Genomic DNA, 14,366 nt, shown 5'->3' on the forward strand with positions numbered 1-14,366 from the left:
AAATATTTGTTTATGAATTACTTAAATTTATTGAATTATGATTATGATTATTATTATTATTAATATTAATATTATTATTTGTACAAATCATAATCTATTTATTTTTATCTTTTTATTAATTGTTATTTTAAATTCCTTAATTATTACTAGTATTTATTTACTATTTATCTATATTGTTATTATTTATTGTATTTTTTATTTCAGATTTTATACCGTTAAGTTTTTAATTATTATTTTCAATAGTAGTATTTTATGTTTAAGTCTATATTTATGTTTGTGTTTATGTTTATGTTTATGTTTATAATTATGATTATGATTATGATTATAATTATGTTTATGTTTATGTTTATGATTATGATTATGATTATGATTATGATTATGATTATGATTATGATTATGATTATAATTATGATTATGATTATGATTATGATTATGATTATTATTATTATTACTAATATTAATATTAATATTAATATTATTATTATTTTTATTGTTATTATTTTTATTATTATTATTATTATTATTATTTCTTAATTTATTCATCCATTAATATTTCTTATATACTTGTTATATGAGTTTCTGTATCAAAAGATTTAAAAACAATACTACTAGGAATAAAATTGTAATTATTTTTTTCTTATTGACAAATATTATCTAAAGAAACAATTTTATTTAAATTTTCTTTTTCAACTAATAATTCTTAATACATTTTTTCTATGTTTTATGGATTAATAACTTATTTATTATTTTTCATTTCTTATAGTCTTTTATTTATATATATAATTATATATTTATTAATTATTTTAAATATACCTATTTAAAGAATGCTTGATAATATATTCAAACCTTTCAGATAATTTTATAAAACTTTATTAATATTTATGAATTTCTTATTCATGTTAATCAGTAACTTTTTTATAAGTTTTTTCTATGGCCTCACTTTCTTCTTTCATTTTATTAACTAAAAATTATTCTAAAGCTTTACTTTATTCCTTTTGTAAAATAAAGTTTTATTTTTCAGCTTTGTAAGCCTATTTATTTTTATTAAAAAATTAAAAAATATATTATATTTACATCAAAATAATGTTCTGATTTGCTCATTTACATTTTTAATTCATTTTATAAAGAAACTATTTTTGTTTCTAATCTTTCTTTTTCTTTAATTATTTATTCAATGAATTCCTAATTGACCCCATTATAATAATTATTATTTAATTCCTAATATATTTTCTTTATTAATTAATTTCTGTTTTTTAGCTCTTCCATAGCTCTATCATAAGTTAAAGGAAGCATATTTTTTTAAATTGAATCTTCACCTATTTAATAATTATGTATTATAATATTTTTAATTTATTAATAAAAGTTAAAATTATATAGGTATAAATATTAAAAAAATTAAAAAAAAAATATACATAATTTTAATTATTTCATTAAATCATTTTCACTTGGCATTTCATTATCTAATTATAACCCAATAAAACTACTTCTTAAATTTTTTATTATTGAATTACTTGAAGGTCTCATAAGTAGATTAGTTAAGGTATCAGATACTTTAATAATTTTTGATTTGGTAGGATTTTTTTCTGAATAACATGTATTTAGTTTTTCTTTAACAAATTAAGTTTCCAATTCAACTTCTTCAATTCTTCTTCTTAATTAAATGAAATTTTATGAAGACTCGTTTATTACTTGTTCTAAATTGCCAATATGTTTTGCTTATATTTTATTTAATTCAGAATTCATTTTTGCTTTTCCATATTCGATTATTTATTTCCATTCTAATGCATTTATAGTGCGTGTTAGATGTTAATTAATAATATGAGAACTTTTAAATTATTATTATTTATTTATTTATTTTAATTTAATTTACTTAAATATTTGTTTTTTTAATAATATTATCATAACATCTCTTGATATAGGATGTTTTTAGTTAAGTTTTTCTAATTAACCTGGAAATTCGACTATTTCTTCTAACATTTCAGAAGTCTTATTTAATGTATTAAAGTCTAAATTTCCTATAAAAGAACCTCGAATCATTTCTTAGGCTTAGTCAAAAGTTTTTTAGTTTTCTGATAAGGTTTTTAAGTTGGGAATATCTTGAAATTAAACTTCTATTGTCCTTATATTTTTTTAAACTTCAGACCATTTTTAAACAAGATTCTATTATTTTTTATTATATATACTTAAATATATATATATTTACATCGTAATTAAAGTTAATACTATTTTTGAAATATTCAGAAAAATGAATTTCTGTAAAGTTTAATTTTTAAGTTAAATAGTCATCTATTTTCGACTATTCTATTTTTTTTGGTTTTTTATATATAAAAATATTTTATTTGTTTGTTTGTTTTTTACATAGTTATTATTTATCTTTCATCAAAGTTCCAATAGTATTTTCTTATTTACAAATGGAATCAATTAAAGATTAAACTTATTTTTATAAAATTTCAATTTCAAATTTATTATAATCATTTTTTGTAATTTATTTAGTAAACTTAAACTCTAATTAATTTTTTTCTTCTTTTACTTAAGCTAATTTACTTTCAGATTCAAGGAGTTCTTTTTTCTTTTCCATAAGTTCCCTTTCTTAGTTTCTACATTGCATAACTTTTTCATGATAATATTATTTATAATCTATATTTTTAACGTTATCATTTTTATTGTTTGTATTCTTTTATTTATTTTAAATGCTTATAATTTAATCATTAATATTAGAATTATTATTATGATATTATTCACAATCCGAATCTTCATTATCTGAATTATTATTTTATCTATTATTTAAATTTAAAAGAATATTTTCATTTACATCTTTTTCATCTATTTTATCAACTTATTTTTCCACATTTTCTGCAATATGAATAAGGTCTTCGATAGTTTTAACTTTTTAATATATAAAAAAATTTAATATATTTATAAAAAAAAATAAATAATATATATTTATAAAATAAAATAAAATTAAATACATATACATATATAAATATATATATATATTTATATTATTTATTTATTAAAAAAAAATACTGTTTCTCTCTTTTAATTTTTAAATAATTTATTTGTATTTCGCATTTTAACTTTAGCTTTTTTCCAATTCATTCTTAAGTTATTCTATGAGCTTTTTCATTTACTCATGTGACAAAGTTACATTCATTTTTACTCTATTTTTTATAGTTTTAGCCCTAGTAGCAAATTTCAATGTACTAATTTACTCTTCATGGGAACTCGAATGTGGTGAAATAGTCGCTATTAGTGACGTTTTGAAATTACCTCCAAGACTTTCTTACAAAATTCTCGTTAATTTAGAATCTCTATAAGGTATATGTTCCTAGAAAGTAGTCAATGAATGAATTACGTTACCTAAACAACTCAATGAAAGGTTTATTTTTTTTGCTTCTTCTAAACTTTCTCCTGTGGCTTATGTTTTAGCTAATTTTTCACTTCCAGCAAGATCCACAAGGTTAAGTTTTCCGGTTTTAACCTATCCATTGGATAATCTTTGGGTCACATTTATTGTAAATATAGTATGAGATCGTGAAGAGTATTCATTCATGCAGGTTTCTCGCGTTTATTTACTTTAATATCCCAAATTTATTGAATCGAGAATATCTTCCTCACTTTCAACTGATATATTGGTCAATCCTTGGACAAATATACCACCTTTTTGTGACATTTCTTTTATTTTTAAACCAACTCTTTTTACATTTAATAAATCAAATAATTACTCTTTGTATATTTCTAACATACTACATGTTATTAAGAATTCTATATCTTGTTCTTGGGTATTAATATATTCGAATATTTAACTTGAAACACGAGGAATTATTCCACGGTTTTCTGGATTTTAGATATCACCGAACATTGTGTGTGTTTTACCAGAACCAGTTGCGCCGTATGCAAATATTGTACCATTATAACCTTAGAGAACATCTTTAATCATTTCTCGGCCTACTTCTTCATATATTATAGACTAATTTTATTATTTTATATATTGTTTATTTATTATTTTAAAAAAATAATAATTTTATTAAAAATAGTGTTTTATTTAAAAATAAATTGTTTCTTTTTATATATATATACATATATTTTTATATATAATTATATATTACTTATGGAGTTTCCGGTGTATATACTTTATCGAGAGTATATAATGATTTTTCAGGCATTATTTAAACAGATTTATTATCTGGGAAATTAATGTTTTGGCTGCCTGTACCGTTTTCGTTAAATTCTAGTTCCATTTTATTTAAAGGACGCACTCTAATAAATGTTTTTATGTTACTTTGCTTCTACTTTGGTTCAAATTATTTTAATGTTTCTAAGGTAGTTTAATTTTCTTCTAATGTAACCATATTGATACTTTATGTAAGAATATTTGAATCTAGTTTTTTCAGTTCTAATTTTATTTTATTTAGGTTTATTTTTTTTATTTATTTTACAATTATTTGAAGTTTTCAAAGGACTTTTTTATTAAAGAGATTGTTGTGGACTTAATAAATTTGGAATTTTTTTAACTATTACTCCAGGAATGCTTTATTGCGATTTTTATTCAAATTATTTATTTTCTTGTTAAAGATCCGAGTCTACAGGTATACTTTGTTAATCAAATTAAAGCTTGACGGAATTTGTTACTGAGGACCTTTTTTCAAATGATTTTTATTAATTAGGAGGCTTAGATGATCTTTTTAATTTAATTTTTTAGTTATTAAAGTATATTTTAGAAATAAAAAAAAAAGAAAAAATACTTAAAGGATTGCTCTTAACGAGTTAAAGAAGAGGATGAAAAACTTTCTTTTTGTTTTCTTTAGGAGGATGCATATTCTGTTCGCACTTTTTATTTAATTTTTTATTCTTTTTTTTATATTTAGTTTAAAATATTACTTTTATCATTTTTTTATTAGTTTGAATAAAATCCAGTTTTGTTGTGCATATTTTTTTTTATAATTTAGAAAATTTAAATTTTTTTTAATTTTTTTTTTTAATTATATAATTTTTTTTTTTTTTTTTTTTCGTAAATTGTAGATTAATAAATACATATGCTTTGTTTATATAAAGTATTTTTTTTTCAATATAAATCTATTTGTTTTTTTAGCTTATTTATTTTATTATCAATTTACAATTAATATTATTTTTTTTAAATTTATTGGAATAAAATTTGTTTAAATTAATAACATATAAACATTAACAAAAATATTTAAAAATTATATAAAAATAAAACAAAAAAAACGATAAAATAGTAAATAATCTTAAATTAAAAAAGTAGTATAAAATACATAAATTAATACTTAAATTTTCAAGAAAATAATAAAAAATATAATAAAATTTAAACTTATTTTAATATTTAATTTTTGCTATATTTTTTAAAAAATCAACAAGTTTATTCCATTAGATTGAAGAAAGCGTCAAAATCTTCTTTTATAATTAGAAATAAACTCTGCACTAAAAATATTTTACACAAATCAAATTATTATTTAGTATAATATAATTCAAAATAATCCTAAAATAAAATTAAAAAATTCATTAAAAATAATCCAGAAAATCATAATTATGATTCTTTTTAAGAATTATAAATTGTACTTTGATTTTCTATAAATAAAATAATATATTATATTAAGAAAATATAGTATATACTATTTTAAAGCAGGATTTTTTTTATTTTTCTTAAATATAATTTGGTTTAGCAAATTAATATATATATATATATATATATATATATATATATATATATATATATATATATATATATATTAATTTTATTCAAAATAATTTACATTTATTTGGAGTAGATGCATTTTTATTGTTTTTGATTGACAAATTACTTTTAAAATAGTAGAAATATTATAATAAAATTTACATAAATATATATTTAAATTTAATGATTACTATTTTCAATATTATTTAAGGAATTAATAATGCAAATTATTAAAAGAAATAAATACTAAATTTAATATATGTATTTTGAATAAAACGATTAATAAATAAGAAAAATATATAAAGGAAAATGTAGAGAGCGTATATAACATATAGTATATTAATATAACAATAAAATTTCTATATACTAAACTGTAGGAGATAATAAATTTTTGCATATAAATAGATAATTCAAATCCTTAGTGTAAAAAAGCTTCATAAAATTTCAAATATAAACAAATAGAAGCTTTAAAATTAAAAAGAGACTGTGATTTTAAGAAAATAGGTAAAGTATAAATTGCGAATTAGCAATTTCTAGAAATATAGGAGATTCTTTATACAAATAATATATGAGAAATTGGGATTTTTGCGTTATATTAAGAATTGACATTATTTAATTTAGTAATAGATATTTTTTTAAAAATTATTGGTGTATACGAAATGAATTATCGGAAATATTAAAGGTTTGCGATTAGTAAGAAATATGATATAGATATAAGAAACATAGCAACATATTTAATATAATATGCAAATAAAAAAAATAAATAATTCAAAAAATTTAAAAAAGAAGATAATAATAAAAAAGTTTAAGTCATTGATTTTGAATTTCTTTATAAATAAAATATAAAAAATGAATACTATTTTGAGTATTAAAGGAGTTTAATGCAAACCGGAATTTTGTATGAAATTATGTAATTTTCATGTTTAAAAACTTGTAGAAATATTTGGATATTTAAATTTAAATTAAAGTAAATATAAGACAATTAGCTTTTTTTTTATTGAATGAAGAAGAATGATATATTTGTTATTTAATAAAAAATTCGTTTAATGATTATAATATAAAGAATAAGAAAGAATAAAATTATAATAATTATTATAATTTTATTTAATAATAATATATTTTTATTTATAAATAATATTCCTGTTCTATTTATATTAAATTTTTAGAAATTATTTATGGAAATAATTATATTGAATGATTTTATTTTTTTTTAATTTATAATTAGTTTTTTTTATATATAATGTATATATTTATATTGATAAATTTTATTATATATATATTTTTTTTTGTCATTTAGTTATTGAAGGTAAAAATTCTCCTTGAATATGTTAATTTTATTGAATTACACTTTATTGGATTCCACTTTATTTAGATTATTCAAATAATTTATCTCTTTATTAACTTTTTTCTTACATATATCTATATTATTTACCAAACTAAAATAAATTAAAAAAAAAAGTTTAAAAAATTAAATTAATTAAAATATTATAAAAAAAATCCAAAAAAATTTTAGTTTTTTTATTAAAAAGAAATATATAAAAAAAGGAACCTTTCCCATTCTTTCCGGAGTAGTTTCTTTTGGCGGAAATACATTCTAAATAAAATATATATACATAATAAAAAAAAAAAAAAACCCAATATTTATAATCTCCTAATCTTCCCTAATAATCATCAAGTCCTTTATCACATGAAATACAACTCCATAAAAGTGGTCTTTTTGCAACTAAGGCATCATCTTCTTTATCTTTTCCATTATTTTCTTTATTCAATAATTTAAATAATTCATTAATTTTTTTTTCTAGATATTATAAAGCTTTTTTTGTATCCGCTTTATCAGCGAATTTTTTCACAAAAGCAAGTGCTACATCATCTAATTTTTACAATAGTAAATTTTCAGATTTATATAAATCATCGTAAGATACTTTATCTTTCATTTAATCTTGTAATTATTTTATTAAATTCATTAATTCATCCTTTAATTCTTTTAATTTTTAATTTAATAATTCCTCTGATACACCCCCTGAGCCTTAGTTTGTATATTAAGAGGCTTATCTTTTTATTTAGTCTACTAAATTTCCAATAATATTTCTTAATTATTAAATATTTTCTTCATTTATTATACTTAAGTTTGCTGTCTTATCATATTCTTCCCTTAATTTATTTACTTATTCTTCTAGCTTTTTAAATTGTGAATTTTTCGTGCAATTTTTAATTTATGATTCTAAATCGTCTAACCTATTGTCGGTTATTTATTAATATTTTTCTTATTTTTGTTTCAAATTTTATATTTCATCATTTTATTCTTTTAATTAATTTCTCAATTCGCGAATTTAAAATTCCAAATCAGATAATTTATCTTTAACAGCATTTAATAAACTTAATTAATTTTCTGATAAACCTTAAAAAACAGTTTACGGCTGAATAAGTTCTTTTCCATTACCAAAATTAGACTAAATAAGTTATTTTAAATAATTAATTTATTAATCGAAAAATTCAATATCAACTTTATTTTTCATTTATTTTTCTAAATTCTTTAGTCTTTCTTAAAATTCTTAAAAAGATGATAAAATATCAGAAAAATGATTTTTTAATTTCTCAATTAATTATTTAATTTCTTTTAATTCTAAATTAAATTCATTATTTTAATCTTTGAATTCTTTTTAAGTAACCTTTATATATAAATAGATATTATATATATATATATATATATATATATATATATATATATATATGTATATTTCTACATATTCTTCTTTTATTTTTTATATTTCTTTTATTATTAGTTAATAACTATTTTCTATATTTTAAAAATTATATAAAAAAATTATTATATATTATATTATTATTATTATTATTATTATTATTATTATTATTATTATTATTATTATTATTTTATAATAATATAAAAAATAAAATAAAAATATTTTTAAATATTAATTAATTATAGACATATATATATATATATATGTCATAATATATATAATTTTATTAAAATTAGATAATAATATTATTTTTAATACATAATATAAAATAAAAAATATATAATAATTTATAAAAATATATATAATATATTTATATATTTATATATTTATATATTTAAATATTTATATATTTATATATTTATATACATATAATTTTTTTCTTTTTTTTATATATCTCTAATTTTTTTATACTATAATCATAATATAATATTGTTTTTTTCGTTTTTTTTGTTTTTATTTTTAAAAAAATTTAAATTATTTTGTATATTTTTTTCATTTATATTTATATATTTACCATCTAGGTCTCCTGTTTTTCCTGTAGAAAGTTGCAATAGTAGTTTTACATTTTCAATTTCATTTTTTAGTTTTTTTAATTCGTCTAGAATATATTAAATGTCATCTTTATTTTTCTAATTATCTTTTTGTAAGCATTTTATTTCTTAATCTTAATTTTCACTTTATTATTTTAATTCTTATAATTATATATCTTATTATTTATCTTTTTATTTTATTTATTCAATTTCTTATTTCATTTGTGTATTTTCTTTTTTTATTTAGTTTATATCTTCTTTTAATATTTTATTATCTTCTTATAAAATTTTATTTTCATTTTATAATTCTTAAATAGATTTTTCATTTTCTTTTTGTTTTTTGTTTGTTTTACGGACACTTAATTTTAAGTCTTTTAATATCTTTATTAATGCTACAAAATTTTACTTTAATGTTTCTTGGTTGAATTATAGTACAATCATGCTTTCGAGTTCTATTTCTTCAAATACATGCTCTTCAAAGGCAAGGAATTCTTAAGTTTCTATACTTGCTACACTCATTTTTTTTTTTTTTTTTTTATTCTTTAGTTTTTTATTTTAATTAATTTTAGTTTTTGACTGTTATTCTTTTTTTTTTTTATTTTATTTTGTTGGGATATATATTAATTCTGTTGGATTTATATTTTAATATATAAATTTTGATTTATTTATATATATACTAATTTTTATTTTTTTTAGTATAATTTAATATTAATTTACATTCAAAAATTTTTTTTTTGAGCGTTAAAAAAAATAAAATATTTAAACAATTAAAAAAAAAATATTATGTTTTCTTAAGAAGAATAAAAAAATAAAATAATCCATCAAAAGATATTAAATAAAGGATAATAATAAATATAAAATTCATATAGAATATTACAAAAACTTGGTAAAGGTGGATTTGCGAAAGTTTATTTAGCAGAAGATATATAAAATGGTGAAAAATATGCAATAAAAGTAATAGATAAAAGTTCTATAAAAAAGGAATCTTTTAAAGAAAAAGTAAATATAAAAAAAACCAAAACGAAAAAATAAAATAAATAAATAAAAATATACCATAAAAAATAAAGCTGAAATAAGAAATTAAATTTTAATCGAGTTTAAATCATTAAAATGTAGTCAAATATTATAATTCTTTTGAAGATTAGCATAATGTTTATATTGTACTTGAATACTGTAGCAACTAAGTTAAAAAAATATTTTTTATTTTAATATATATATATATAATATTAAGACTTTCAAATAATTAATGGAAAGAAGAAATAAACTTACAGAAATAGAAGTAAAAAGCCATTTAATATAAATTATTAACTCTTTAAAATATATTCATTCTTAAGGAATTATACATAGAGAGTATATATATATATATAAAAATATATAATTTAAATATATAAAATATCATTATTTAAAAAAAGCTTAAAAATAGAAAATATTTTTCTTAATGATAAAATGGTTGCTAAAATAGCTGATTTCGGTTTAAGTGGAAAAATAATATCTTCATTTCATAAAAGAAAGTTTTTTTTTACTTTTATATAAATAATATAAATAGATATATATTTTTTTAAATATTAAAAGAACTATTTGTGGAACACCTAATTATATTGCTCCTGAAGTTTTAAAAAATGTAGGGCATAATTATTTAGTAGATAATTGGGCTGTGGGTATCATAGCGTATACATTTTTAATAGGAACACCTCCTTTTGAAGAAAAAGAAGTAGAAAACACATTATCAAACGTAAAAGCAGGCCGTTATTAAATTCCAGTAAAAATAAATAATAAAATATTAGAAAAATTGTATTAAAATATAAAGGATAACATAAATATATCAAAATAAGCCTAAAATTTTATCTAAAAAATACTTGTTTAAACTCCTGAAAACAGACTTTCTTTAGATGAAATGTTATAACATGAATTTTTGAAAAACGGGGAATTTACTATACCTAAAGTTTTACCAGAAAGCACTTTAACAGAAGTTCCTTCTTAAAATTATCTACAAAAATTAAGGAATTATAGTTTTTTTGATTAAAAATAATAATAGAATGAAAATAATATATATATAAAAAATAAAATAGAAATGAACTATTAAAGTTTAAAAATGTTAACAAAAGTAAATTAATAATTAAATTAAAATCTTTACTAAAGTATAAATAATAATTTTGCGAATAATATAAAAGAAGAATAAACATGTAAATAACAATTATAATAGATATTAAGAATAAAAAGTTAAGATAATATGTAAAATTAGAAGTAAATAAATAATTACTTCTAAACATAGAAAACTAAATAAGTGAATATTAAATTAGACAATAGTTCGGCTAAAAGTGTAAAATAATAAAGCCTGAGCTTGTTGAAAAAAAATCATACTTTTCATGATACAGATTAATTATTACATAATACTTAGAAAAATGAAAATAATAATATATAGATTATTGATAATTCTTTTATATATTTACAAGATTATGTGTTTTGTGATAATAAATAAGGATTAGGGTATTTACTTAATAATGGAAATTTAGGATTTGTTTTAAATGATGGGAATGTTTTTTATATTTCTAATAAGTAAATCAATATATTAAAGTAAAAAATTTTATTGTAGTTTTTTTTTATATTAGTTAATTTTATCATATTTAAAATATTAATAATATGTTTGTTAATAAGTAATATGATTTTAATAATATTCCTTAAAATATTTAAAATATTTTTAAATAAATTCTATCTATTTAGAAACATTTTTTAAATAAACATTAAAACTTAAATGTAAAATAAAATATAAAATAAATGCATATATTATACAACTTATATAATAAAAAAAGAATCAAAATATTAAATATATTGATATCTATTTACAAAAATACTAATAAAATAGTTAAGCAGTGTTTTTTTAATTTAGTAATCAAGATATTTAAGTAATATTTAACGATAAATCAGAAATAATAGTAAATTCATAGAATAAAATTTTATAATATAAAGATAAATTTAAATATATTCAAAGTTAAAAATATACATATGAAGAATAATAAAATGAATATTTTCCTGAAAATATAAGCAAAAAAAGGTAATATATAATTGAAAATTTCATGTAATAACCTAAATAAAATGTAAGAACATAATAATATATAACTCTTTAACAATCAAATTAATAAAATTAAAATTAATAAATAAGAAGTTAAAGTATAAATAATACAGAATAAAATTTATTAAACAGAAATTCAGTAAATATAAACAATAGTCCATAATAAGTAAAATTAAATTATTATTCAAGTAGAGTACTATAAAATTAATAAAGTAAATAATCGAAAAAATAATAATTAAATTAGAAAATAAAACTTTCATAATCATAAAAAATTAAATAATAAATTTCAATAGATAATAATTCATAATTATTATCTAAAAAATCTTAAAATATAAAAAAATATTAATTTATATATAATTAAAATTAGAAATAAATTATATAATATTAATAATAATAATAATATTAATAATAATAATAATAATAAAACAATAATAATAAAATAATTAATAATAATAATAATTATATTAATCATATTAATATTAATAATAAATTTAGTATAATTTTAGATGATTAAATATCATATATTCGTTTTTATTTATTTATTTATTTTATAAATTTTTATAAGAATCTTAAAAATTATGATTTTTAAGTTTTATATTATTTTTTAGATTTTTTATAATTTTATAATACGTATTTAATATCATTTTTTCTATTATAAAAATAATTGATTTTATTTAATATGATTTATCATACAATTTTATTTATATTTTAATTTTTAATATATTATATAATTTATTTATATTTTTACTAATAAATCTTCTATATCTTATATTTTTTATTAATTTTTTTTTTATCTGTTTTATAAATATATATATATATATATATATTTATTATATCAATTATTATTTTTTTTTTAATATTAATTATATTTTTTTTTAATAAAAAATACTATGAATTCAATTAGTAATAATATATTAACTTTTTAATTGTCTAACTTTATTTATTAAAAATAAAAGACTATAATACAACAACAGCTATTAATAATTAAACATACAATAACTAAAACAGAAATAATTTATTTTATTCTAATACTGAATAAGTAGAAGATCCTAATAATAGAAATCGATTAGAATCAATAATAAATGGAATGCAAATAATTTAAAATAATAATAATGTTAATAATAATAATATTTTATGTGAATTAAATTTTATTTAATAATAATAACAATTAAATCGTAATTATTAATAATTAGAAAATGAAAAAATATATAAAAATACATTAAGTTATGTTATTAAGAGCATTTTTATTTTCTAAATTAATTTAATTTTATTTTATTGTTTATTATTATGCTATTTAAAAATTTAATAATTAAATATTTATTTTATTTTTGCTTATATAATAATTAAAAAAATTTTTGATGATGTATAAACTTTAAGATTTAAGTAATTTTTTTATATTTTTGTTTATATAAAAATAAAAAAAATTAAGATAAAATATTATCAAAAAAGAATATAAATTAATTGAAACCTTTTTTTATATTTGCAGTGTTTTATATGTATAAGTATATATTCTATTTCATAAAAATATCAATTTGATTTATGTGCTAATATTTATGAATCTTTCTTTAATTTTTTAAATTATGAGTGTTAAATAAATTTAAAAACTTTAGAATGATTGTTTTACCTTAGCAAATTTTGTAATGAGAAATATTTTTTATTTGTTTATTAATTTAATAATAATAATAATAAAAAAAAATAGACTGATATTGTTTTTAGAATATTTATAATTATTTAAATGACAAATTTATCATTATAGATTGATTAATATTTTTAATGGAATTGGAATACTGTCTTTTGGCCTTATTGGTTTTGTTATTGTATATTATTATTAGTAGCTATATTTATCTTGATTATTATTATTAGTAAACTTTGTGAATAGAATGAATATAGTAAATTAGAATGTAAAAAAATAAAAAAATATTTTTAAAAATATATAAAAATATTTTAAGTAAAAGGTATTCTATGGATATTATTATTAATTATTTAATAAATTGTTAACAGTTAAATAACTCAATTTAATTTATTAAATTTTTTAAGTGGTAATAAAAATGAAGAAAATATTTAAAATAGTTTATTATTTGGATTAAGTTATACAATTTTATCTCATTTATTTATTTTTGCTTATTCATATTTTTAAAGAAATTCACTAAAGTAAATATATATATATATTTATTAATATATTATTTATATTTATTATATTAAAGAAAATTTCTTACTAATTTAATAAGTGAAGGATATTACTAAATTGATTAGTAAAGAGCTATATAGTAGTTAAATGTTCTTTAAACACTAGTTAACTAATAATTTATAAA

At 16.1% G+C, this 14,366-nt stretch overlaps 3 protein-coding genes across 3 annotated transcripts in view, besides 31 other annotated features; 2 read left to right on the plus strand and 1 right to left on the minus strand. All coding sequences in view use genetic code 6, as the record gives it.

Annotated features, from left to right (window-relative positions):
* The window catches only part of IMG5_134040 (hypothetical protein), a gene marked incomplete at both ends in the record, with an annotated part of 177 nt that extends 136 nt beyond the window's left edge, over window positions 1-41 (plus strand). The window contains one exon of the mRNA XM_004031900.1: window positions 1-41. This exon is cut by the window's left edge and continues 136 nt beyond it. Coding sequence (XP_004031948.1) covers window positions 1-41 — 41 coding nt within the window.
* Window positions 35-79: a microsatellite.
* A 170-nt stretch (window positions 80-249) lies between these two features.
* Window positions 250-392: a microsatellite.
* Window positions 250-440: a microsatellite.
* Window positions 281-451: a microsatellite.
* Window positions 281-527: a microsatellite.
* Window positions 299-528: a microsatellite.
* Window positions 458-528: a microsatellite.
* Window positions 529-849: 321 nt separating this feature from the next.
* IMG5_134050 (kinesin motor domain protein) lies at window positions 850-5,792 on the minus strand (the record flags this gene model as incomplete). Its single annotated transcript, XM_004031901.1, has 10 exons — window positions 850-867; window positions 912-1,031; window positions 1,075-1,316; window positions 1,512-1,651; window positions 1,871-2,160; window positions 2,204-2,886; window positions 3,028-3,970; window positions 4,110-4,396; window positions 4,746-4,851; window positions 5,772-5,792. 10 exons carry the CDS (start codon window positions 5,790-5,792, stop codon window positions 850-852), a joined length of 2,850 nt encoding a protein of 949 aa, XP_004031949.1.
* Window positions 2,892-2,942: a microsatellite.
* Window positions 2,919-2,984: a microsatellite.
* Window positions 4,012-4,055: a microsatellite.
* Window positions 4,960-4,984: a microsatellite.
* Window positions 5,176-5,214: a microsatellite.
* Window positions 5,689-5,748: a microsatellite.
* A 983-nt stretch (window positions 5,793-6,775) lies between the features above and the next one.
* Window positions 6,776-6,830: a microsatellite.
* Window positions 6,831-7,025: 195 nt separating this feature from the next.
* Window positions 7,026-7,061: a microsatellite.
* A 1,303-nt stretch (window positions 7,062-8,364) lies between these two features.
* Window positions 8,365-8,430: a microsatellite.
* Window positions 8,431-8,515: 85 nt separating this feature from the next.
* Window positions 8,516-8,588: a microsatellite.
* A 134-nt stretch (window positions 8,589-8,722) lies between these two features.
* Window positions 8,723-8,769: a microsatellite.
* Window positions 8,740-8,829: a microsatellite.
* Window positions 8,759-8,819: a microsatellite.
* Window positions 8,830-9,176: 347 nt separating the features above from the next.
* Window positions 9,177-9,230: a microsatellite.
* A 1-nt stretch (window position 9,231) lies between these two features.
* Window positions 9,232-9,278: a microsatellite.
* A 338-nt stretch (window positions 9,279-9,616) lies between these two features.
* Window positions 9,617-9,684: a microsatellite.
* An 83-nt stretch (window positions 9,685-9,767) lies between these two features.
* IMG5_134060 (polo, putative) lies at window positions 9,768-11,817 on the plus strand (the record flags this gene model as incomplete). Its single annotated transcript, XM_004031902.1, has 6 exons — window positions 9,768-9,983; window positions 10,052-10,168; window positions 10,216-10,334; window positions 10,397-10,495; window positions 10,557-11,122; window positions 11,285-11,817. The coding sequence occupies 6 exons, from the start codon at window positions 9,768-9,770 to the stop codon at window positions 11,815-11,817; spliced, it is 1,650 nt and encodes a 549-aa protein (XP_004031950.1).
* Window positions 10,345-10,391: a microsatellite.
* Window positions 11,005-11,055: a microsatellite.
* Window positions 11,621-11,656: a microsatellite.
* A 615-nt stretch (window positions 11,818-12,432) lies between the features above and the next one.
* Window positions 12,433-12,543: a microsatellite.
* Window positions 12,544-12,747: 204 nt separating this feature from the next.
* Window positions 12,748-12,799: a microsatellite.
* Window positions 12,800-12,886: 87 nt separating this feature from the next.
* Window positions 12,887-12,935: a microsatellite.
* A 1,021-nt stretch (window positions 12,936-13,956) lies between these two features.
* Window positions 13,957-14,000: a microsatellite.
* A 208-nt stretch (window positions 14,001-14,208) lies between these two features.
* Window positions 14,209-14,250: a microsatellite.
* Window positions 14,251-14,366: the final 116 nt, after the last annotated feature.

This window comes from Ichthyophthirius multifiliis (genome assembly GCF_000220395.1).
Source record: "Ichthyophthirius multifiliis unplaced genomic scaffold scaff_1120509251045, whole genome shotgun sequence".
Classification (NCBI taxonomy): Eukaryota; Ciliophora; class Oligohymenophorea; order Hymenostomatida; genus Ichthyophthirius; species Ichthyophthirius multifiliis.